The sequence below is a fragment of the Sinohyriopsis cumingii genome, chromosome 10 (assembly GCF_028554795.1).
Source record: "Sinohyriopsis cumingii isolate HCF-2022 chromosome 10, ASM2855479v2, whole genome shotgun sequence".
Classification (NCBI taxonomy): domain Eukaryota; kingdom Metazoa; phylum Mollusca; class Bivalvia; order Unionida; family Unionidae; genus Sinohyriopsis; species Sinohyriopsis cumingii.
Window position 1 is genome coordinate 2,509,588 of NC_142970.1, and position 24,327 is coordinate 2,533,914.

Below are 24,327 nucleotides of genomic sequence, written 5' to 3' on the forward strand. Positions count from 1 at the left end.
ATTGCATGTATTTCAGATGAAATCAAACATAAATTATTATTATTCTCCAGAAAAGTATTCCATGATTATTTTTTTTGTTTAGATTTTTTTTATCATTAAGTAGTTTTATCCATCAAGTAGAGACAGTTTAAAATGAGTTTATACAACCACACCATTTCAGCTGTAGCTGAAGAGGGGATGTCTTCATACCCCACTCCAACCTCTTACTAGAGGCAATGCCCTCAGTATTAAAAGAAACAAGGGGACAGTGCCCTACTTACCTCCTAGCTGATTTTCCAATTTATTATGCTCTTCTGTTTCCCAGTAAAATCCACATGTGGGTGGGAAACCAAATGATGTGATAATAATGAAGGAAGATGTGGGTGGGAAACTGAACTATGTGATAATAATGTAGAAAGAAGTGAATGGGAAATTGAATGTTGTGATAATAATGAAGGAAGAAGTGGATGGGAAACTAAATGATGTGATAATAATGAAGGAAGAAGAGGGCAGAAAACCAAATAATGTGTTAATGAAGGAAGAAGTTAGTGGGAAACTGAATGATGTGATAATAATGAAGGAAGAAGTTAGTGGGAAACTAAATGATGTGATAATAATGAAGGAAGAAGTGGATGGGAAACTAAATGATGTGATAATAATGAAGGAAGAAGTGGATGGGAAACTAAATGATGTGATAATAATGAAGGAAGAAGTTAGTGGGAAACTAAATGATGTGATAATAATGAAGGAAGAAGTTAGTGGGAAACTAAATGATGTGATAATAATGAAGGAAGAAGTGGATGGGAAACTAAATGATATGATAATAATGAAGGAAGAAGTGGATGGGAAACTAAATGATATGATAATAATGAAGGAAGAAGTGGATGGGAAACTAAATGATATGATAATAATGAAGGAAGAAGTTAGTGGGAAACTAAATGATATGATAATAATGAAGGAAGAAGTGGATGGGAAACTAAATGATGTGATAATAATGAAGGAAGAAGAGGGCAAAAAACCAAATAATGTGATAATAATGAAGGAAGAAGTGAGTGGGAAACCAAATAATGTGATAATAATGAAGGAAGAAGAGAGTGGGAAACCAAATAATGTGATAATAATGAAGGAAGAAGAGAGTGGGAAACCAAATAATGTGATAATAATGAAGGAAGAATTAGAGTCAGTGGTAGAAGTAATTTATATCTATCAGAAGTGAAGTTTTACAACCATTTTTTCCCCAGGAGACTGTAAATGTCCTTGTTCACAGATGCTAATACTTATTTTTGCAAGTTTAGGATGTCATTTAAGAACTTAGATCTTGTTTTAGGTTGCTTCTCCCAACTTTGGCACATATTCATACTCCATTTCTCATTATACCTTGTATCATTTAGGAGATTTGGCATCATATACTGTAAAGTCAGAAATATCCTTGAAGATTTTTTCATTTTGATTTCTGTGGAATACTAATTCTGCTTTGTATTTCTTTAAGTTCTTCATTTTTTCCTATATAATGATTATTATTGTCAGTGTGTAATGTTTGATTATTATTGTCAGTGTGTAATGTTTGATTATTATTGTCAGGGTGTAATGTTTGATTATTATTGTCAGTGTGTAATGTTTGATTATTATTGTCAGGGTGTAATGTTTGATTATTATTGTCAGGGTGTAATGTTTGATTATTATTGTCAGGGTGTAATGTTTGATTATTATTGTCAGTGTGTAATGTTTGATTATTATTGTCAGTGTGTAATGTTTGATTATTATTGTCAGTGTGTAATGTTTGATTATTATTGTCAGTGTGTAATGTTTGATTATTATTGTCAGTGTGTAATGTTTGATTATTATTGTCAGGGTGTAATGTTTGATTATTATTGTCAGTGTGTAATGTTTGATAATAGTTTGGAGCTCAAGATTTTGTTAAATTTGTTTCCTATAAACTGTTTATAATGCAAAAACTAAAATTTTGTTTTCAAACAATGCTCATTGCTGCCAGATAGTGACATTGCAGTGTAAATAAAGAAAATGTTAGAAATAAATAAATTTTCAAAAGTTGTGTCAATTGCAAATGCACTGAGAGATATTGATTAGATAGTCACTATGGTTCACACCAGATCTTCATTAAATATCTGGTTTTTGTCGTGATGATTTATACATATATCCCATTTTTGTCATGATGATGTATACATATATCCCATTTTTGTCGAGATGATGTATACATATATCCCATTTTTGTCATGATGTATACATATATCCCATTTTTGTCGTCATGATGTATACATATATCCCATTTTTGTCTTGATGATGTATACATATACCTGTTTTTGTTGTGATGATGTATACATTTGCTCTCAGAGGTTTAATGCTTAAGGTAGTCATTTTAATCTAAGAGTTTTAGAAGTCCAAGTAATAAAAAGTCCTGAATGAAACTAAGTTTGAATCCCGATGAAATCCAAAATGGAAGATGATGATGTCTGTTGTAACCTGCAAAGTGCTGTTATTTTCAACGGTTTCTTGTTGAATCACAGAAAGTATTATTCCAGTTTTGAATTCAGTTTAACTTTCAATAAATGTTTTTATCCAGTTCTGTAGGAGCACTTAAGTATTTCCAGGGAAAAGAATCACTTGAAATTCAGTAAAATAAAATTTCAACTCACACTGGTCACAACATATGTTTGGAGCCCGACTGACAATCCTTTATCATGACATGAGTTATAAGACTAACTACAGTGCAAAACAGATGCCCGGATGGGGGTCAAGAGTTCATGGTGGTTTATTAAAAAATGATAGGAACCACAGTATCAATACAGGTTTGGGGACTGGTTTAACGATTTACAAGAAGACAAGTTGATTTTACAGAACATTCAGTCCTTGTTTATATTACAGTATATAATTCTGAAGGTGTTTTGTCAAAATTTAAATCAACCCTGAAACCAGATTGGCTTAATGAGATTAGATTACTTGAAAAGTCTTGTTTGGGATTTAATGGCACAGATTAAATTCAGGGTTAAACTCTTTCTGTTACAAGACAAGATTCTAATTATTTGTATTTATTGTTTTTTTATATATGCTGTAATAGGAAATGCTACTTTCTATGAGATGCATACATATATATATATATATATATATATATATATATATATATATATATATATATATATATATATATATAATTCTTTAAAATTAAAGGTTTGAAAGGAAACAAAACATAATTTATGTTCATTATTTTGTTCCCACTTAGCAACACAATGCAGCATAATAAAGTTAGAATTTTTATTCTGTACATTGAAATGACTTTACATGCCAGTTTATAGGATTATAATCAAACTTGTTTTGTGTGATACATTTTGTGGTTTTGCACATGATCATCTTTTCTGACTTCAGTGTTTTTGGTTAGTCATGTTTTATAATCTAAAACGTTCTTTAATTCCATTCAGTAATGGTCATATGTAAACCTTGAAAAAAGCAATTTCATCCTGGAAAAACCCTGGAAATGACCTCAAAATTTATCTTTAGGAAAGTGTGGGAACCATGTATATAGAGTGTTTCCTATAAACTGTTTATAATGCAAAAACTAATAATAGTACCTGATGAATACTGTGTTTTGAATCTGCCAACTAGATTGCAAAAGTGCAGGGTTATTTTAACTTAAATGGAAATAATTGGGTGAGAAAATTAATCTGTGTCCATGTTAGTACCAAAACAAGGAAGTCGCAACAGCAGGGTTACTTTATTCTTACACCCATTTAGCATAGCCATGTAAACAGCACTTTAAGCTGCAGGAAATGTTGTGTTGAATCAAAGTTGTATTCTGGATAGGGGCAATTAAAACTTGTTTTGAAACATTTGGTGGAAGTTTGGCAGGGTCATCAGGGGCAATTAAATCCTGTTTAAATCCATATCTGCTAGTGTATTATGCAGCGGCAGATTAGGGTGTTTGTTGTTTGCAGCCATATTTGTCTGTGAGCAAGTACAAATAATATGTCTCAAGGATTCAGTTTCTTTGAACTCTTGCACCTGTTAGGCATTTTCTTACTTGGTACAAACCTCTCTGTATTTATAATTATTACATGCTCATTTTCTTTCCGTTAACTTTACATTGTCAGAATCATTCAGTATTTTATGATATTGCACACCTTCATATTACATTCATGTGCAGGACACATGTGCCCAATAGTGTATTAGGAACTACTTTGAAAATAAATCATATATACTCGTGTAGCAGATGCTTTAAGTTTGATTGATTAAATTTGTTTCTTAATGGACTAAGGCAGCTGTTTCCAGGACTGCCACATACCAGCTGCTTTGACACATTCAGTGTTGACTTTTTTGATACAATGTTTCCGATTTAGGCTAGCTATAGACACCAGACAGGATCCTTACAAATAACATGCAAGTGACAAGGTATAAGCTGTCTTTTTTAGCTGGTAATAACAATGGCAAAAAATATACTTACAGTTTTACATTCTGAATTTACTCAAAATGTACTTCCTTAGTTCTGCAAATCCGAATTACATGAGCCATGTAATGAATTCTCATGCTTGATTACACATATCAAAATTTTACTGTAATTTCGACTATATTCCAAGTGCAATTACATCCTCCTTACTGTACTCAAAATGAAATAAACATATTCCATAGCGTCTTTTTGATAATTGCAATGGAAAGATTTCATATTTTCCCACATTATGATTTCAAAAATTCAATGACAGAATAGAAACACACTTGCAGATGTCAACATGCTTCTCCCTTGCTGCTTCAATCCTATGTATTCCATGTAGAAATGGCACACATATATCTGGTCCATAATCATGAAATTTTGTAGAATCGATAAAAATACAAAAGTCTATTCATTCCAGATCAATGGAAAAGTTGTTGCAGTGCACATTCATTCACAATATGACTCCAAATTTCAATTTTAAGCAGACCAAAATGCCATTTTCATTCGAAAATTATGTCTAGCACATGACTAAGTTCAAATTTATCTGGGTGGAGTTAAGTGTGCATTAATAATGTTGTTGTTGTGTAATGATGAATCTACAATTGTGTATTTAGTTTGGAATACGGCATGCATTCAGTTACTTTGTTTCTTGTAGTGTATTTTTGTTTATAAAATTAAGCCTTAGGTAGAATAAGAAAATGAGCATGTAATAAAAAGGTTACTGCATTTGTATGGGAAGGTATGAACTTGTTTTGTCAGATGGATATACTGCACTCCAAAGGTCATGCAGTATTTGCATCTGAAAAACTCGTTCATATTTTCCCATTCAAATGCAGTAACCTATAAGTACCAGTGTGTAAGTTGGTTTTTGCATAGTTATTTTTTTTATTACAAGTCAGTGTTATAATAAGTGTATTACAGTAATCAGAAATTTCTGTATACATTGTAAAAAGTTTTAAATGAGGATACATATTTTGTAACATACATTATACATTACTGTTATATTGTGGGATATATTTTTCAAGATGCATGACTGTTTGAACTCCAGAGGTCAATGTTTCTTGAATTGAGGTTAAAATCTGGTGTGAAAAGTATAGCTCAGCATAATGAAACAGATTTACAATATTACTATAAAGCTATAAATTCAATAAATCTAATACTCTTTTATAGTATAATTATGATATCAGTAAAATGCTGATCAGGTGTTGTAATTCTTGTAAAATCTCCAGATGTCAGATTTTTATTGGTGTCAGTAATTTGTCAAGTGTTCAGTAAACAAAATTTAACATGTTTGACAAAATTTTGTACAACACAAAGAAAGATTAAACTAGAAATTTTGTAAGTTACAAACCATGACTCACACTGATTGATATACTTTTGAAACCTTATTGGAGCTTTTAGGGATTCCTGTCATTAATTCAACTGACTGTGTAAAGTATATACAGTTCAAGTGCTTTCAGCATTTTCTGGAATAGATTGGTTATTAGTAACGATACACCATATCTGTTGTGGCTTTCTCACATATAAGGATGTTTTGTATTGGAAGAACTCAGAGACTTGTTCTAAGAGTGGAATTATTTGGAGGTAATTGTGATACATTGTAAAATGAGATCCATTTTTACATAAACCAGGTACTTCCCACCCAGTTTAATTCCTGGGACCCTCAGTTTAATTTTTATATATATATATATATATATATATATATATATATATATATATATATATATATATATATATATATATATATATATATATATACATGTATATATATATATATCTCCTGCTATTTTTCACAAATGAGAAGTCAAAGACTTCTAGAGTTGGAAATTGATTTAACCAGCTGAGTGAAGTTCCACTGCTATGTTAGATATGACGTACATGTGAACTGGCATTTTTTTGTGTTGACACTGATTCTTACAAATGTTTTTGAGTCTGGTCTCTACATTGTATATACATGCTTCATAATCTGCTACTACTCAGTCTCATAATCCATAAGTCCTAAACTTCTAAAGGAATAGAACTGGTCCATTTCTTTCTGATTCTTGTAAGCCACCAAAATAAGTCTCATACTGATAGTTAGCTAGGTCCCTGGGTAGCAGGCTAGGTCCCTGGGTAGCAGGCTTGGGCCCTGGGTAGCAAGCTAGGTCCCTGGGTAGCAGGCTAGGTCCCTGGGTAGCAGGCTAGGTCACTGGGTAGCAAGCTAGGTCCCTGGGTAGCAGGCTAGGTCCCTGGGTAGCAGGCTAGAGAGATATCTGCAGTGGAGAGATAATCAGGGCAGTGTCAAAACTTTGTGTGTTGATGTAAGCAACAATCTTATGGCAACAAAGGAACAAAATTTTTACAATAATTGACCATCTTTAACACACATAAACAAGACAGACTTTGCTTTCTTTGGTTGGCACAATCTTTTCATTAAGTTCATTGATGTGTTATTTTCATGTTTGTTCTGGTTTTGATTTTGCTGGTCAGACAGTTACATAAAGGTCCTGAATCCAGATTACACAAGAAAGATGGCTTCATTTTAGAAATTTCAGTTGTTAACATAGAGGACTATAAACACACTCTTTTTATTTACTTGTTTTTCATTAAATAAGTTGATATCATGCAAGAGTTAAAAACACATTAGAACTATCATGATTGTATACTTATAGTTCTGAGTAAATATTATAATATTATGTAGTAGAAACAAAATGTCAGCTTTCTGATATTGCTTTCAAGGTCGAAATTCTTGACCTGGTTTTTATCTCTAATGTATTGTGAACATAATGTCACAACAAACAAATCCAGTTTATATATACATCTGAAGAATACACTGAATGATTTCAGTGAAATGACTTGGTGGTTGTTAAAAAATACATGAATTATGAATGAATTAAAACTTAGCCTGTCTGTATATCCTGACAGAATCTGAGATGTACTTCTTCTATCCACAATACCAACTCAATGTCAGATGTCATGATAAAGACTTTTGTACTGCACTTATCTTGTAAACATTAATTTAAAGATGCAAGAAAATCTGTTGTTACCAAATGTGGTGTGTTGGAGTTTCTGAAGAACGTACAAAATGGCTTCAACACTCAGCAGTGAAAGAGAATAAACAGTAGATATAAACTGACTTCTTATGAATTTTGCAAATTCTTTCATCCATTAAAGCATCAGTCATTTTGTGAAACTTTTGTTGAGCTTATATAAGAATCAGTCAGCTGACTGTGACTAGCTGTTCCCTCTTACCAAAGTCATGAGACAGATGGCTATTTGCATTGGGTTAGAGATAACTGAGTCATCATACATTACAGAGAGTAAGAGAAATTTAAAGAGAATAAGAACAATAAGTGGTTCTGGTATTTTTTTTTTAACACCAGTTTTGAAGGAAATAAACTATATTTTGAGAACTTTGTGAAGGCAATTAGGCCTGTAATTTTCAGTGGCCAATACCAAATCTAGCAATTAAGCCTTCAATTGTCAATGTACAAACACCAAATCTGGCATTTAGACCTGCATTTCTCAGTGTACAAATATTAAATATGACAATTAGACCTGCAATTCTCAGTGTACAAATATTAAATATGGCAATTAGACCTGTAATTCTCAGTGTACAAATATTAAATATGGCAATTAGACCTGTAATTCTCAGTGTACAAATATTAAATATGGCAATTAGACCTGTAATTCTCAGTGTACAAATATTGAATATGGCAATTAGACCTGTAATTCTCAGTGTACAAATATTAAATATGGCAATTAGACCTGTAATTCTCAGTGTACAAATATTAAATATGGCAATTAGACCTGTAATTCTCAGTGTACAAATATTAAATATGACAATTAGACCTGTAATTCTCAGTGTACAAATATTAAATATGACAATGAGACCTGCAATTCTCAGTGTACAAATATTAAATATGGCAATTAGACCTGTAATTCTCATTGTTCAAATACAAATCTGGCAATTAGACCTGCAAATCTGAGTATACAGATACCAAATCTGGCAATTAGACCTGCAATTCTGAGTATACAGATACCAAATCTGGCAATTAGACCTGCAGTTCCCAGTACTCAAATACCAAATCTGCCAATTAGACCTGCAATTCTGAGTATACAGATACCAAATCTGGCAATTAGACCTGCAGTTCCCAGTATTCAAATACCAAATCTGGCAATTAGACCTGCAATTCTGAGTATACAGATACCAAATCTGGCAATTAGACCTGCAGTTCCCAGTATTCAAATACCAAATCTGCCAATTAGACCTGCAATTCCCAGTATTCAAATACCAAATCTGGCAATTAGACCTGCAATTCTGAGTATACAGATACCAAATCTGGCAATTAGACCTGCAATTCCCAGTATTCAAATACTGAATCTGGCAATTAGACCTGCAATTCTCAGTGTGCAAATACAAATCAGACAGAGGTGAGATGACAGTGATCCAAAGCGCTCTCCATTACGGATCACTGCCATCTCACCTCTGTCTGTGTAGGTTCGAGTCTTGGATTTGGCCAATGTGGGTATGTGAGAAAGCTTGCCAATAGCTTCTTGAGGGTTGGTGGTTCTTTCCGGAGATTTCCTGGGTTCTTCCTCCACCATTAATACTGACCGCCATGTATAGCCTATCGTGTTCTGAAAAATGGCGTTAAACCCACAACAACAACAATCCAGAATGTGTTTATCCTTTCATGAGGAATATTTTTCTATTAAAGAAACCACCGTCTACAAAAAGAAAAGTTATATATCTTACTGAAGAAAAAATGTTCACTGAAAGATTTGGTTTCCAGAGAGATAAAATGCATCTTATGGTCAGGTGATGTTTGCTGTCTGCTTTTGACGCGAGTGTAATGACCTAATTAATCCAATGATTCAATAGCTTGTCTTAAATAATTACTTCTATGCCTAAAGTTTGTCTTAATTCATTACTTCCATGCCTACAGATTGTCTTAATTCATTACTTCCATGCCTAAAGATTGTCTTAATTCATTACTTCCACATCTAAAGATTGTCTTAGTTCATTACTTCCATGCCTCAAGATTGTCTTAATTCATTACTTCCACATCTAAAGTTTGTCTTAATTCATTACTTCCATGTCTAAAGATTGTTGTAATTCATTACTTCCATGTCTAAAGTTTGTCTTAAGTCATTACTTCCATGCCTAAAGTTTGTCTTAAGTTATTACTTCCATGCTTAAAGATTGTCTTAATTCATTACTTCCATGTCTAAAGATTGTCGTAATTCATTACTTCCATGCCTAAAGTTTGTCTTAAGTCATTACTTCCATGCCTAAAGTTTGTCTTAATTCATTACTTCCATGTCTAAAGATTGTCGTAAGTCATTACTTCCATGCCTAAAGTTTGTCTTAAGTCATTACTTCCATGCCTAAAGATTGTCTTAATTCATTACTTCCATGCCTAAGGATTGTCTAAATTCATTACTTCCACATCTAAAGATTGTCTTAATTCATTACTTCCATGCCTAAAGATTGTCTTAATTCATTACTTCCATGCCTAAAGATTGTCTTAATTCATTACTTCCACATCTAAAGATTGTCTTAATTCATTACTTCCATGCCTAAAGATTGTTACTTTTTGGTCACATACTTATTCAACAAATTGTTGTCATCTGCTTCTACTCCAGAATATTGTGACTTCTTGGACCTAATATTGCATGTTTTTTACCAATTCACTTATCTCTAACATTATTCATTGGCAGATACAAAGGTGTCTCTAACATTACACATTGACAGATACAAAGGTGTCTCTAACATTACACATTGACAGATACAAAGGTGTCTGACATTACACATTGACAGATACAATGGTGTCTTTAACATTATTCATTTGCAGATATAAAAGTGTCTCTAACATTTCACTGGCAGATACCAACAGGTCTTTAACATTACACATTTGCAGATACAAATGTACCTCTTATATTACACACCGACAGACATGAAGGTGTCTCTAACATTACACATTGACAGATACAAACTTGTCTGACATTACACATTGACAGATACAATGGTGTCTTTAACATTACACATTGACAGATACAAAGGTGTCTCTAGCATTACATATTGACAGACACAAAAGTGTCTCCTACATTTCACATTGACAGAGTTACTAAGGTATCTATAATATTACAGAATGGCAAGCTATTCATGGTGCATTAGAGCAAGAAATATTACTTATTCAAAAGAAGAAAAAATGCTTTTTACAACCTGTACCTGTGAAATATAAAAATCTTGGTCTTTAATCAGGACTTTATGACCATATGGAGGAGAACAAAAAGCTGTATGGGATGCCTTCTATGATAGACAAAAGCACAGGCACTGAAACACCTGGTAAAAAATGGAGTGCTTCTTGTCTTACTCCAGCACTGGAGATTAAAACACCTTGTTAACCGAGTGTTATTGTTTTCTAATATTGGGTGTTGTGTTGTTATGCAGCTGATACCGAAATTTTGTCAAGATGTTACTAAATTTAATGTTTGGTGAAGGGTGTGGCCATTAATTATCAAAACATCTTTGATTATTGATAAGAAATATTATTGTATTAAAAACAGCATACTCTCAAAATACATGTATGTCCTAATTTTTGTGGGTTTTGTGATTACTAAGGTCTTAATATCATCATTGTGGTTTATAATTTTGATTCAATAAATTTTGATTTCCTACAGTTATTGATTGAAAATGTTCATTCATGTTTTTGTTTCATTGTAATATTGTCACAGCAGTAAGAAGTATTCCTAATATTTCAACAAGGAGTTGTAAATGTTGCTATTCATTGATGCAACTTTACCTTTATTTGCTATTCATTGATGCAACTTTACCTTTATTTGCTATTCATCGATGCAACTTTACCTTTATTTTATTATGAAATGCATATGAAATGACATTCAATTCTAGCCAGTTTAGTTTTAAGAAAAGCACAGATTAAAAGTTGTTGTTTGATTCAACAGGCAGGGTTGATCATACAGAGGAAAACAAAAGAATTTATGGAGTTAAGTCAAGAAAGGGTAAAGAAGGCAATGTGTTTTTTCTTCACCCTGTAGTATTAGATATGTAAATATACTTACAACTACTTTTAGTTTTAACATTAGTATACAGTCAAATCTTTTATTATACCATTTTGTCTTACTTTTTATTAGTTTATCCTGCTTTCACTAATCAGTGCACATCATACAAAATCATAGGCATATGCAGTTAAACTTGTGTTGTTGATTTTATATCTGCCATTTCTGTATATTTTGAAGACATTTGGTTTCACTGTTAAGTGCAAATGACCTTAATCTAAAGAATGGGCTTTTGTTTATCCTGTTTTTTCTGATCATGCACAGCTTGATGCACACACCAAATAAAGTCATGAACAGCTTGATGCAGACCAATGAAAATCATGAACAGTTTGATGTACACCAAATAAAGTCATGAACAGCTTGATGTACACCAAATAAAGTCATGAACAGCATGATGTACACCAAATAAAGTCATGAATAGCTTGATGCAGACCAATGAAAATCATGAACAGCTTGATGTACACCAAATAAAGGCATTAACAGCTTGATGCATACCAATGAAAATCATGAACAGCTTGTACAGCAAATAAAGTCAGCTTTATCCTCTGCTTCTGCTTCCTATATTTGTACACAAGCATATGCCATTTCTCTGGAATATTCAGACACAAGCATATGCCATTTCTCTGGAATATTCAGACACAAGCATGTGCCATTTCTCTGGAATATTCAGACACAAGCATGTGCCATTTCTCTGGCAATATGTACAACCATCTGCAAAATAGCTTCTAATGATGTATTTTATGTCACCTGCTGCAACTTGCAGAGACATAGTTGCAACTTTTTTTGTATCGTCATGATCCTCAAGAATAAAACTATGTTTTATGTTTTAAGAAATGTAAGCTACAGAAGTAATTCTCATACTTTAGGATTGATGATGCAAAAAGAAATTAAGGGAACCCATTGTTATAGAAATATGGCATCATACATTTATTGACATATGGCATTATACATTTATATGGCATTATACATTTCTAGACATATGACATTTTGCATTTATAAACATACAGCATTATTCTATTCATTCATAGACATATGTCATTTTCCATTTCTAGACATGTCATTTTCCATTTATAGACATATCACATTATGCATTTGTAGACATATTCATTTTCCATTTATAGACATGTCATTTTCCATTTATAGACGTGTCATTTTCCATTTATAGACCTGTCATTTTTCATTTATGGACATGTCATTTTCCATTTATAGACATATGTCATTTTCCATTTATATATATGTCATTTTCCATTTATAAACATATGTCGTTTTCCATTTATAGACATGTCATTTTCCATTTATGCACATATGGCATTATGCATTTGTAGATATATTTATTTTACATTTATAGACATATGGCATTATCCATTTATATGGCAATCATTTTCATTGCAAATTTAATGGTAGCATCACTGCAGATTATACAGACTTTCTTATGGTGGCAGGCCTGGATGTTATACAGACTTTCTTATGGCAGCAGGCCAGGATGTTATAAAAACCTTCTTATGGTGGCAGGCCTGGATGTTTTACAAACGTTCGTATGATGGCAGGCCTGGATGTTATTTATAAACATTCTTATGGTGGCAGGCCTGGATGTTATCTATAAACATTCGTATGGTGGCAGGCCTGGATGTTATTTATAAACATTCTAATGGTTGCTGGCCAGGGGATGTTTTACAAACTTTCGTATGATGGCAGGCCTGGATGTTATCTATAAACATTCTTATGGTGGCTGGCCAGGGGATGTTTTACAAACTTTCGTATGGTGGCAGGCCTGTATGTTATTTATAAACATTCTTATGGTGGCAGGCCTGGATGTTATTTATAAACATTCGTATGGTGGCAGGCCTGGATGTTATTTATAAACATTCGCATGGTGGCTGGCCAGGGAATGTTTTACAAACTTTCATATGGTGGCAGGCCTGGATGTTATCTATAAACATTCGTATGGTGGCAGGCATGGATGTTATCTATAAACATTCGTATGGTGGCAGGCCTGGATGTTATTTATAAACATTCTTATGGTGGCAGGCCTGGATGTTATTTATAAACATTCTTATGGTGGCAGGCCTGGATGTTATTTATAAACATTCGTATGGTGGCTGGCCAGGGGATGTTTTACAAACTTTCGTATGGTGGCAGGCCTGGATGTTATCTATAAACATTCGTATGGTGGCAGGCCTGGATGTTATCTATAAACATTCGTATGGTGGCAGGCCTGGATGTTATTTATAAACATTCGTATGGTGGCTGGCCAGGGGATGTTTTACAAACTTTCGTATGATGGCACGCCTGGATGTTATCTATAAACATTCTTATGGTGTCTGGCAAGGGATGTTTTACAAGCTTTCATATGGTGGCAGGCCTGGATGTTATTTATAAACATTCTTATGGTGGCTGGCCAGGGGATGTTTTACAAACTTTCGTATGGTGGCAGGCCTGGATGTTATTTATAAACATTCGTATGGTGGCAGGCCTGGATGTTATTTATAAACATTCGTATGGTGGCAGGTTTTCCTTTATAAGCATGGGGCAGTTTTCCTTGGTTACTGAGATAAGATAAATGTATTATGCCCACACCAGCAGTTCTTCTTCATCAGTCAGTGGCTTCTTATGTTATGGTGGCATATATATGCTGCTATATATGGTTTCTATTGAGGCATAGCTGTCTTCTTCATCAGTCAGTGGTTTCTGTTGAGACATAGCTGTCTTCTTCATCAGTCAGTGGTTTCTATTGAGGCATGGCTATATTCTTCATCAGTCAGTGGTTTCTATTGAGGCATAGCTGTCTTCTTCATCAGTCAGTGGTTTCTATTGAGGCATGGCCATCTTCTTCATCAGTCAGTGGTTTCTGTTGAGACATAGCTGTCTTCTTCATCAGTCAGTGGTTTCTATTGAGGCATGGCTATATTCTTCATCAGTCAGTGGTTTCTATTGAGGCATAGCTGTCTTCTTCATCAGTCAGTGGTTTCTATTGAGGCATGGCCATCTTCTTCATCAGTCAGTGGTTACTATTGAGGCATGGCCATCTTCTTCATCAGCCAGTGGTTACTATTGAGGCATGGCCACCTTCTTCATCAGCCAGTGGTTACTATTGAGGCATGGCCATCTTCTTCATCAGCCAGTGGTTACTATTGAGGCATGGCCACCTTCTTCATCAGTCAGTGGTTCCTATTGAGGCATAGCTGTCTTCTTCATCAGTCAGTGGTTTCTATTGAGGCATAGCCATCTTCTTCATCAGTCAGTGGTTTATATTGAGGCATAGCCATCTTCTTCATCAGCCAGTGGTTACTATTGAGGCATGGCCACCTTCTTCATCAGCCAGTGGTTACTATTGAGGCATGGCCATCTTCTTCATCAGCCAGTGGTTACTATTGAGGCATGGCCACCTTCTTCATCAGTCAGTGGTTCCTATTGAGGCATAGCTGTCTTCTTCATCAGTCAGTGGTTTCTATTGAGGCATGGCCATCTTCTTCATCAGTCAGTGGTTTATATTGAGGCATAGCCATCTTCTTCATCAGCCAGTGGTTACTATTGAGGCATGGCCATCTTCTTCATCAGCCAGTGGTTACTATTGAGGCATGGCCATCTTCTTCATCAGCCAGTGGTTACTATTGAGGCATAGCCATCTTCTTCATCAGCCAGTGGTTACTATTGAGGCATGGCCACCTTCTCATCAGGCAGTGGTTACTATTGAGGCATGGCCATATTCTTCATATGCCAGTGGTTACTATTGAGGCATGGCCATCTTCTTCATCAGTTGGTGGTTTCTATTGAGGCATATATGTCTTCTTCATCAGCCAGTGGTTACTATTGAGGCATGGCCATATTCTTCATCAGCCAGTGGTTACTATTGAGGCATGGCCACCTTCTTCATCAGCCAGTGGTTACTATTGAAACATGGCCATCTTCTTCATCAGCCAGTGGTTACTATTGAGGCATGGCCATATTCTTCATCAGTCAGTGGTTTCTATTGAGCTATAGCTATATTCTTCATCAGTCACTGGTTTATATTGAGCCATGGCTATCTTCTTCATCAGCCAGTGGTTTCTATTGAGGCATATCTGTCTTCATCAGCCAGTGGTTTCTATTGAGCTATGGCTATATTCTTCATCAGTCAGTGGTTTATATTAAGGCATGGCTGTCTTCTTCATCAGTCAGTGGTTTATATTGAGGCATGGCTGTCTTCTTCATCAGTCAGTGGTTACTATTGAGGCATGGTCATATTCTTCATCAGTCAGTGGTTTCTATTGAGGCATGGCTGTCTTCGTCATCAGACAGTGGTTTCTGTTGAGGCATAGCTATCTTCTTCATCAGTCTGTGGTTTCTATTGAGACATGGCCTTCATGTATCTTTTACACTTTTCCCAACTTTACACATTTGTAAATCTTCATCCACTTTAAGTTAGAATTCACCACCTGTAAAGTGGCATAGCAGTTGTCTGTTATTTTCAGGAATAGCATGTTGATTTCACCTCAGTAACAGCTATATTTAACAAAATGGCTTGTCGTGATGTTTGCTTGCTTTCATTGTCCTCTTATTTTGTTTGACTCATTTGAGTAATTATTTCTATTCATTTGATGAAAAACTATTCAATCATACATTCATTTGAATAATTGCTTCTACTCATTTGATCAAAAACTATTATACATTTATTTGAGTAATTATTTATATAGATTTTATCAAAACCTATTCAATTATACATTTATGTGAGTAATTATATTTACTCATTTAATGCAAAAACGTTCAATTATACTTTCATCCAAATGATTATTTTTACTCATTTGATAAAACACTATTCAGTCATACATTTATTTGGAAATTACGCAAGATCCATATACTTACAGTCAGTTCAGTTTGATATTAAAAGATGAAATAAACTATACCGACAGTGATGATGTGCTACTTTATTATAGGTTTTATTACGAAAATGTTGGTCACTTATAAACATGCTAACCATAAATAATAGCTAATTATTAAGTATAAAGTGGTAAAATTAGTATAAATGTCACTTGTATTTTCTGTGTATATATCATTAATTTACAGGTAAAATTAGTATAAATGTCACTTTTATTTTCTGTGCATATGTCATTAATTTACAGGTAAAATTAGTATAAATGTCACTTCTATTTTCTGTGTATATGTCATTAATTTACAGGTAAATGTAGACAGTTTAAAATCATGTTAATCAAACTAACAGTAGGAGTGCTGCATTACATTTACTTGTGACTTCATCTTGCAGTCTTATGTTTTTAATGATGAAAATTAGAGTAATTTGTTCATATAGTAAAGTCCTATTTTTAATGATATAAATTTGAGTAATTTTTGTTCAAATGCATCATGTTTTTAATGATCAAATCAAGTAATTTGGTTAAAATAGGTGTTCAGAACCACATATTATCAACTTTAACATACATACACATTTTATAAAGAGGGTTCAAGGTCAATGTTTTAAAGTTTAATATTGTCAATTTTACTGATATGAACTTTTCAGTTCTCTTTATATATGTTGCAAATATGATACAGTTGGCATGTGCTGCTTCTATTTAAACAGCCATCTTGAGATCGTTATGAAGTAGAGTTTTTTAAACTACCTGGTGCTGTTAGAATGGATAAATTTGGGTGATTTTCCATTTCTAACATTGGTAGACATGAAAGTATAAATGTACAAGACAATAAATTAAGGTCCAACATTTACATGCTGAGTCCTATAGACCAGACTTAATTATTCCTAAGTCCAGATTTAATTAGTCCTAAGTCCAGACTTAATTAGATCCTTCTTAATATTTGGGCATTTTGAAAATGAGGCTAAGCTGGGGAATTCAACATAGAATCCAAAACACAACAACACACTGCATCATTCACTATATTGTAATGAGGATCAAAATATACCAACACACTGCATCATACACTATAATGTAATGAGGATCAAAATAAACCAACACACTGCATCATACACTATAATGTAATGGGATCAAAATATACCAACACACTGCATCATTCACTGTAATGTAATGAGGATCAAAATATGCCAACACACTGCATCATACACTATAATATAATGAGGATCAAAATATACCAACACACTGCATCATTCACTGTAATGTAATGAGGATCAAAATATACCAACACACTAACATGAGGCAAAGAAACAATGTAATAGTTTTGAAGTACCTTACATAAGGTCTACAAAAAGCTGATTTTCATAATGTAGTCATTTAATTTATATTCTTCTATGTCCTCTTACTCAGGGAGCTGTGTTGGCCCTGTGGTTAGTGTGCCAGACTCCCAACCAAAAGAGTTCAAATCCTACTGTTAGACTAGCCTGGGCCACTGTTGGACTAGCCCAGGCCACTGTTAGACTAGCCTGGGCCACTGTTAGACTAGCCCGGGCCAGCTACCATGGGTTGTCAATGAGCTGAGCACTTTACTGCAATTGCCTTGGCACAAAATAACCTACTTATGTTGCTGTGCTGTAAAGCACCAAACCTTTTACTCAGATTATTAACGTTCTTATCTGTGAATGTATGTACTGTAACTATTCATAATACTCATGTTGTTTATATTCCATTAAATCTTTAACTGTATGTTTCCCTAATGTTCCTCTCAAGTCCTAAAGACAAACATGTTTTAAGTATGGTACCTGAAGTAACTATGCAATGATGACGATAAACCTTGACACCAATGTCTATAAATACCCATTATGAAAGGGAGTGTGTACACTGATCAAAATAAATTCATAGATATTACTTTTTTCCACATAACACTGTAACTGTGGTGTGAATTATGAACTTCACCATGATGACAATATAAATAAGTTACAAGTTAGTAAGTTAGTATTAGAAAACCAGATTGGCTTTTTTTGGATTTTCTTGGATTGAATGTTCTTGGATTGAATGTTCATTGTTCATAGCCTGGGCTAGTCTAACAGTGGCCTGGGCTAGTCTAACAGTGGCCTGGGCTAGTCTAACAGTGGTCTGGGCTAGTCTAACAGTGGCCCAGGCTAGTCTAACAGTGGCCTGGGCTAGTCCAACAGTGGCCCAGGCTAGTCTAACAGTAGGATTTTAACTCTTTTGGTTGGGAGTCTGGCACACTAACCACAGGGCCAACACAGCTCCCTGAGTAAGAGGACATAGAAGAATATAAATTAAATAACTACTTTATGAAAATAACACAAATAAAGTATAATGTTAAAATTTTCAAAGGGTTTCACTAAATGAACAACTAGTAAACCTGTCATTCTTTTTCTTTAAAAAGTGATTCCTCATCATGATATATATGTAAAAAAATTCATGGATTTCATAACTCCTTCTTCTTCAAAGATGGGATATATTTGAAAGCTAATGAAGCCTTCATGGATTAGAGCATTTCCATTACTGGTACATGACAGAACATGACATTATTTGTCATGGTTTTGTTCCTTAACCTGTCCAGTGGTAGACACAGATGATGTACTTGGCTCAGTTTTGAATGAACGACCTTGGGTAAAATGAATGACCTAGGATGAAATGAATGACCCAGGGTAAAATGAATGACCTAGGGTAAAATGAATGGTCCTGGGTAAAATGAATGACCTAGGGTAAAATGAATGATCTAGGGTAAAATGAATGACCTAGGGTAAAGTGAATGATCTAGGGTAAAATTAATGACCTAGGATAAAATGAATGAATGACTTAGGGTAAAATGAATGACCTAGGGTAAAATTAATGACCTAGGGTAAAATGAATGATCTAGGGTAAAATGAATGAATGACTTAGGGTAAAATGAATGACCTGGGGTAAAATGAATGATATAGGGTAAAATGAATGACTTAGGGTAAAAGGAATGAATGACTTAGGGTAAAATGAATGATCTAGGGTAAAATGAATGACCTAGGGTAAAATGAATGATCTAGGATAAAATGAATGACCTAGGGTAAAATGAATGACTTAGGGTAAAATGAATGACCCAGGGTTAAATGAATGACTTAGGGTAAAATGAATGACCTAGGGTAAAATGAATGACCTAGGGTGAAATTGAATAATCTTAGGTAAAATGAATGACTTAGGGTAAAATGAATGACCTAGGGTAAAATGAATGATCTAGGATAAAATGAATGACCTAAGGTAAAATGAATGACCCAGGGTTAAATGAATGACTTAGGGTAAAATGAATGACTTAGGGTAAAATGAATGACCTAGGGTAAACTTAGGGTAAAATGAATGACCCAGGGTTAAATGAATGACTTTGGGTAAAATGAATGACCTAGGGTAAAATGAATACATGAATAGATTCTAAGAAGGGACTATAGTAATCACCGTTGCATCTATCCATCTTTAATTCATTTAGTTACCTTGTATATTGACATCAGTTAGTTTTGTGTGAAGACATATCAAGAAAAGGTAATATAAACTGACACAAAGCTAGTTTGATGAGATGACATATTAAAAAAATCCAGTTTGCAAAATTAAATCTAAAACACTGACTCTAGCACAACAATTTTCATCACAATACTCCCTCACTAGGATGCTTTTCTTGGGAGACATATTGGTAAGATCTTTATATTTGAGATTATCTTTTGTTGAGATGTTTTAATTTATCACATGGCTGCTGTGTTATTTATGTTAATACACCCATATAATAATTATTATATATGTGATGTGTAATAACACCATATGATGTCATAAATGATGTCATGACATCATGCAGAGGAGAAGCATAATGACCATTAGAGCATCTGAGTGTATTACAGTCAGTTCACTATACCAGAATGGTTCAACTACAGGCTTGCAGGCCACATGTGGCCTGTTGGTCAAGTTTTGTGGCCACCACTCATACAAAAAGCACATTCTACAATTGTAGTATAATTGTAGTATAATTATTCTAATATATATATATATATATATATATATATATATATATATATATATATATATATATATATATATATATATATATATATATATATATATATATATATATATATATATTTATATATTGCCCATGAAGTTTCCCTACTTTGGTCCACGTGACCCATAGTATTAAAGATGTTGGACAAATCAGCTCTACACCTCTATAGCTTGGTCAGATAAATTCAATATTTTTCACCATCAATAAATAGAATCTTACATTTGAGCTCATTCAAATGTAATTTATGAAACTCATGTAATAATTTCAATCTTTTGAAATCATTTCATAGCTCACAAAAAATATTCAATGAGTTTCATAAATTTTGTTTGAAATGAGCACAAGTATAAGGTCCACTATAAATCATGCTAATATTGTTCTGTAATGATCTCTTATAAATGGACTATTATAGTGAAGTGACTTGTATTGAGATTTGTTATAGTAAGGGTGTTCTATACTAGTAATTACATATTTTCACAATGATTCAAATAGGAAAACCAAAAGAAAAAGCAAAAGCTTCTGTTGTTAAAAAGCCAGAGGTCAAGAAAGGAGGGAAGAAGGGGAAAGGGAAGAAGAAGGGAAAGGAAGTTGAAGAACCCACACCCAAGCAGCCAAGCCCAGAAGTCCTGGAATCCACACCGCCACCACCTAAAGCACTCACACCCAAACAACAGATACCAAAATCTGAAACACCAATTGAGCCAGAGAGGGTAATAATTTCGATTTTTGTAAATTTTAAATAGTGCCAATATATTATGAAATTAGGTCTTCTTTATGTTATTTGTAAATTTTAAATAGTGCCAATATATTATGAAATTAGGTCTTCTTTATGTTATTTGTAAATTTTAAATAGTGCCAATATATTATGAAATTAGGTCTTCTGTTATTTGTAAATTTATGTTCAGAATGAAGGAATAAATAATATTTATTTCACAATTATTAGTACATACTGATTAATATACAGATATTATTTTTCAGGTATTTATGGCAGTATGTATTGTGGTGCACTTCACAAGCTATTCAATTTTGTGTTGCCATCTGTTTCTGTTACCCTGTTCACCTGTTCATATATTTGTAATTATGTTATCTTGTAATTTTTTACAATTATGTATTCTTATACTTGGTCCTAAATTAAAATGATGCTGATCTGATATCCAATATGGCCACTATGGTAGCCATCTTGAAATTTATACTATTGCTGCTACTCCTAAACAGATGGTCATATTCACATGGTCTTCCATGAAAAAAACTTCTAAGGGTCCTAAAAGAAAATGGTGCCAATCTGCATCCGGTATGGATGCCACAGTGGCTCATTTGAAAATTCTGTTATTGCTCAAATTATCAGGCATGGTTTCAACACTCAGCAGTTGAAAAGAAGAAATGGTCTTATTGTTGAATTCTTAGAAATTCTTTTCTGCAAGTTAATCATTTGGAGTTTCTCTTTTTTATCATTTTTATGGGAAGACATGCATAAAAGCTTCATAATGTTTTTTTCTCTTAGCACTTTAAGTAATAGTTACTTTATGAGATAAATTTTTCTTTGTAAATAACATACTTGTCAACTTTTCAAAGACCAAGTAGGGAGACTGAATAAAAATATGGGGGAGATTGGAGCCTAATATCAAGAGGTTTTGCAAGCATTTGCATTTTCTAAAGCCCCATTTTCACTAAATATTGACTGATCTTCCAGGTTCAGTATGCATAAAATTCTCAAAGGATGTGCCCGTTTCTCCTTGTCATGCACCTTATTTTGCCCCAGGACATACCCTCTTTCATATTCTGGTCAGCTGTGGCCAAACTGCACAATAGCTAAAGGTTAGACTTAAGTAAACAAGCCAGAGTGACTGATTAACAGTTAATCCTTATTATTGCAATTATCTTGTGAAAAAGATTGGCCCTTCCACATAATTCATAGAAACCATGATCTACAGTGCTTTGTAAGTACCAACACTTGACTGGCAAATAAACAATGCCCTATTTTGTTGTAACTTAGAGGTGCCCTAAATATGCAGTCTTAAGTTAGTGTACAAGTGGCAACTATTTTTCCCACGTTTCATGTCCCACTTGATTTCCTTATTCTCAGATTGAAATGCATTTAACATTGTTTATTAAATATATTTATTCTGAATTAGGTTTTTGATTGCACATAAGTTGCGTGGCATGTTTCTTCATTCCTTTTTTTAATTTTAGTATCGTAATTAAAGTTTGTATCTTGGCATCCGTCCGTCTACGAGAGACGATGGCATAGCTCCAAAGTACGCTTTTGCTTATCCTTCTTTTCAGCTCTCTTTTCAGCTTGCTTTATTCTTCTCTTTTCCTCTGCGTTTTGAACTCCCTGCCTGACAGCTAGACGCCAGCTGGAACGGTTGTTTGCACAGCTCTCCCAGTCGTTGACATTGATGTTTGCTGTCTTCATATCCTTCTTGCAAACATCTTTGTAGCGCAGATGTGGTCGTCCAGTTGGTCGTGCACCTTCTGCTAACTCCCCATATAACAGGTCCTTCGGAATGCGACCTGGGTCCATTCTCTTGACATGGCCGAGCCAGCGAAGGCGCCTCTCGCTGAGTATGGAGAACATGCTGTTCATGTTGGCACGTTCTAGAACCTCTGTGTTGGGTACTTTGTCCTGCCACTGGATGTGCAGAATGCGCCGCAGACATCTCAGGTGGAAGCTGTTGAGTTTCCTCTCGTGTCTTGCATAGGTGGTCCATGTTTCGCTGCTGTAGAGAAGTGAGCTGAGCACGCACGCTTGGTAGACACGCAGTTTGGTCTTCTCTGTGAGGTTGGGGTTGTTCCAGACCCTCTGGTTAAGTCTGGCCATCACTGCTGCTGCCTTGGCAATCCTGCCGCCCACCTCAGAATCAATGGAGAGTGAGCTGGAGATGTTAGACCCGAGGTATGTGAAGTTCTCGACAACTTCCAAATTGTACCCATCGATGGAGACAGAGGGAGGGGAGTCTGTGTCCTGTGCCATGACATTTGTTTTCTTCAAACTGATGGTCAGTCCAAATTCCTTACATGCATGGGAGAGGCAGCATACCAGCTGCTGAAGTCCATCTTCCGTGTGTGATGTCAAGGCTGCATCGTCGGCAAAGAGCAATTCACGGATGAGTACCTCTGTGACTTTAGTCTTAGCACGAAGACGGGCGATGTTGAACAGCTTGCCGTCAGCCCTGGTATGGATGTACACTCCCTCGCTGCAGTCCTTGAATGCGTACTGGAGAAGCATGGAGAAGAAGATGGCAAAGAGCGTCGGTGCAAGGACACAGCCTTGTTTGACTCCGCTAACGACTGGGAATGCTCCAGATGTTGCGCCATTGAAGCACACTGTGCTGTGCATGTTCTCGTGGAACGACATAATGACAGCAAGCAGACGTGGGGGGCAGCCGATCTTCTGCAGAAGTCTGAAGAGTCCACTCCGACTAACCATGTCAAACGCCTTCGTCAGGTCTATGAAGGCAACGTAGAGGGGCATCCGCTGCTCGCGACACTTCTCCTGCAGCTGACGTAGTGAGAAGATCATGTCTACAGTTGACCTGCCGGCTCGAAATCCACACTGGGATTCTGGGTAGACGCGGGAGGCTAGGATCTGCAAGCGTGCCAAGGCAACACGGGCGAAGGCCTTTCCGACGATGCTGAGGAGGGAGATGCCCCGATAGTTGTTGCAGTCACTACGGTCTCCTTTCTTTTTGTACAAAGTGACGATGTTGGCATCACGCATGTCCTGTGGGATGTATCCCTGTTCCCAGCAAAGGCAGAGGAGTGTGTGTAGGGGCTGGAGCAGTGCTGGTTTTCCGCTCTTGAGGACTTCAGGCGGAATGCCGTCGCTTCCGGGAGCCTTCCCACAGGCAAGGCAATCGATGGCTTTTCCGAGCTCTTCCAGGGTGGGCTGTGTGTCTAGCTCCTCCATGACAGGCAGGTCTGGAATGGCGTCCAGGGCAGTTCCAGTGACATTGTTTTGGGTT

At 35.0% G+C, this 24,327-nt stretch overlaps 1 protein-coding gene across 1 annotated transcript in view; it reads left to right on the plus strand.

Annotated features, from left to right (window-relative positions):
- LOC149789493 (uncharacterized) overlaps positions 1 to 24,327 on the plus strand; it is a 328,072-nt gene that overhangs the window by 229,637 nt on the left and 74,108 nt on the right. The window contains exons 20-21 of the mRNA XM_089971520.1: positions 10,665 to 10,748; positions 20,855 to 21,072. Of these exons, the coding sequence (XP_089827646.1) occupies positions 10,665 to 10,748; positions 20,855 to 21,072 (302 nt within the window). The remainder of the gene's footprint in view (positions 1 to 10,664; positions 10,749 to 20,854; positions 21,073 to 24,327) is intronic.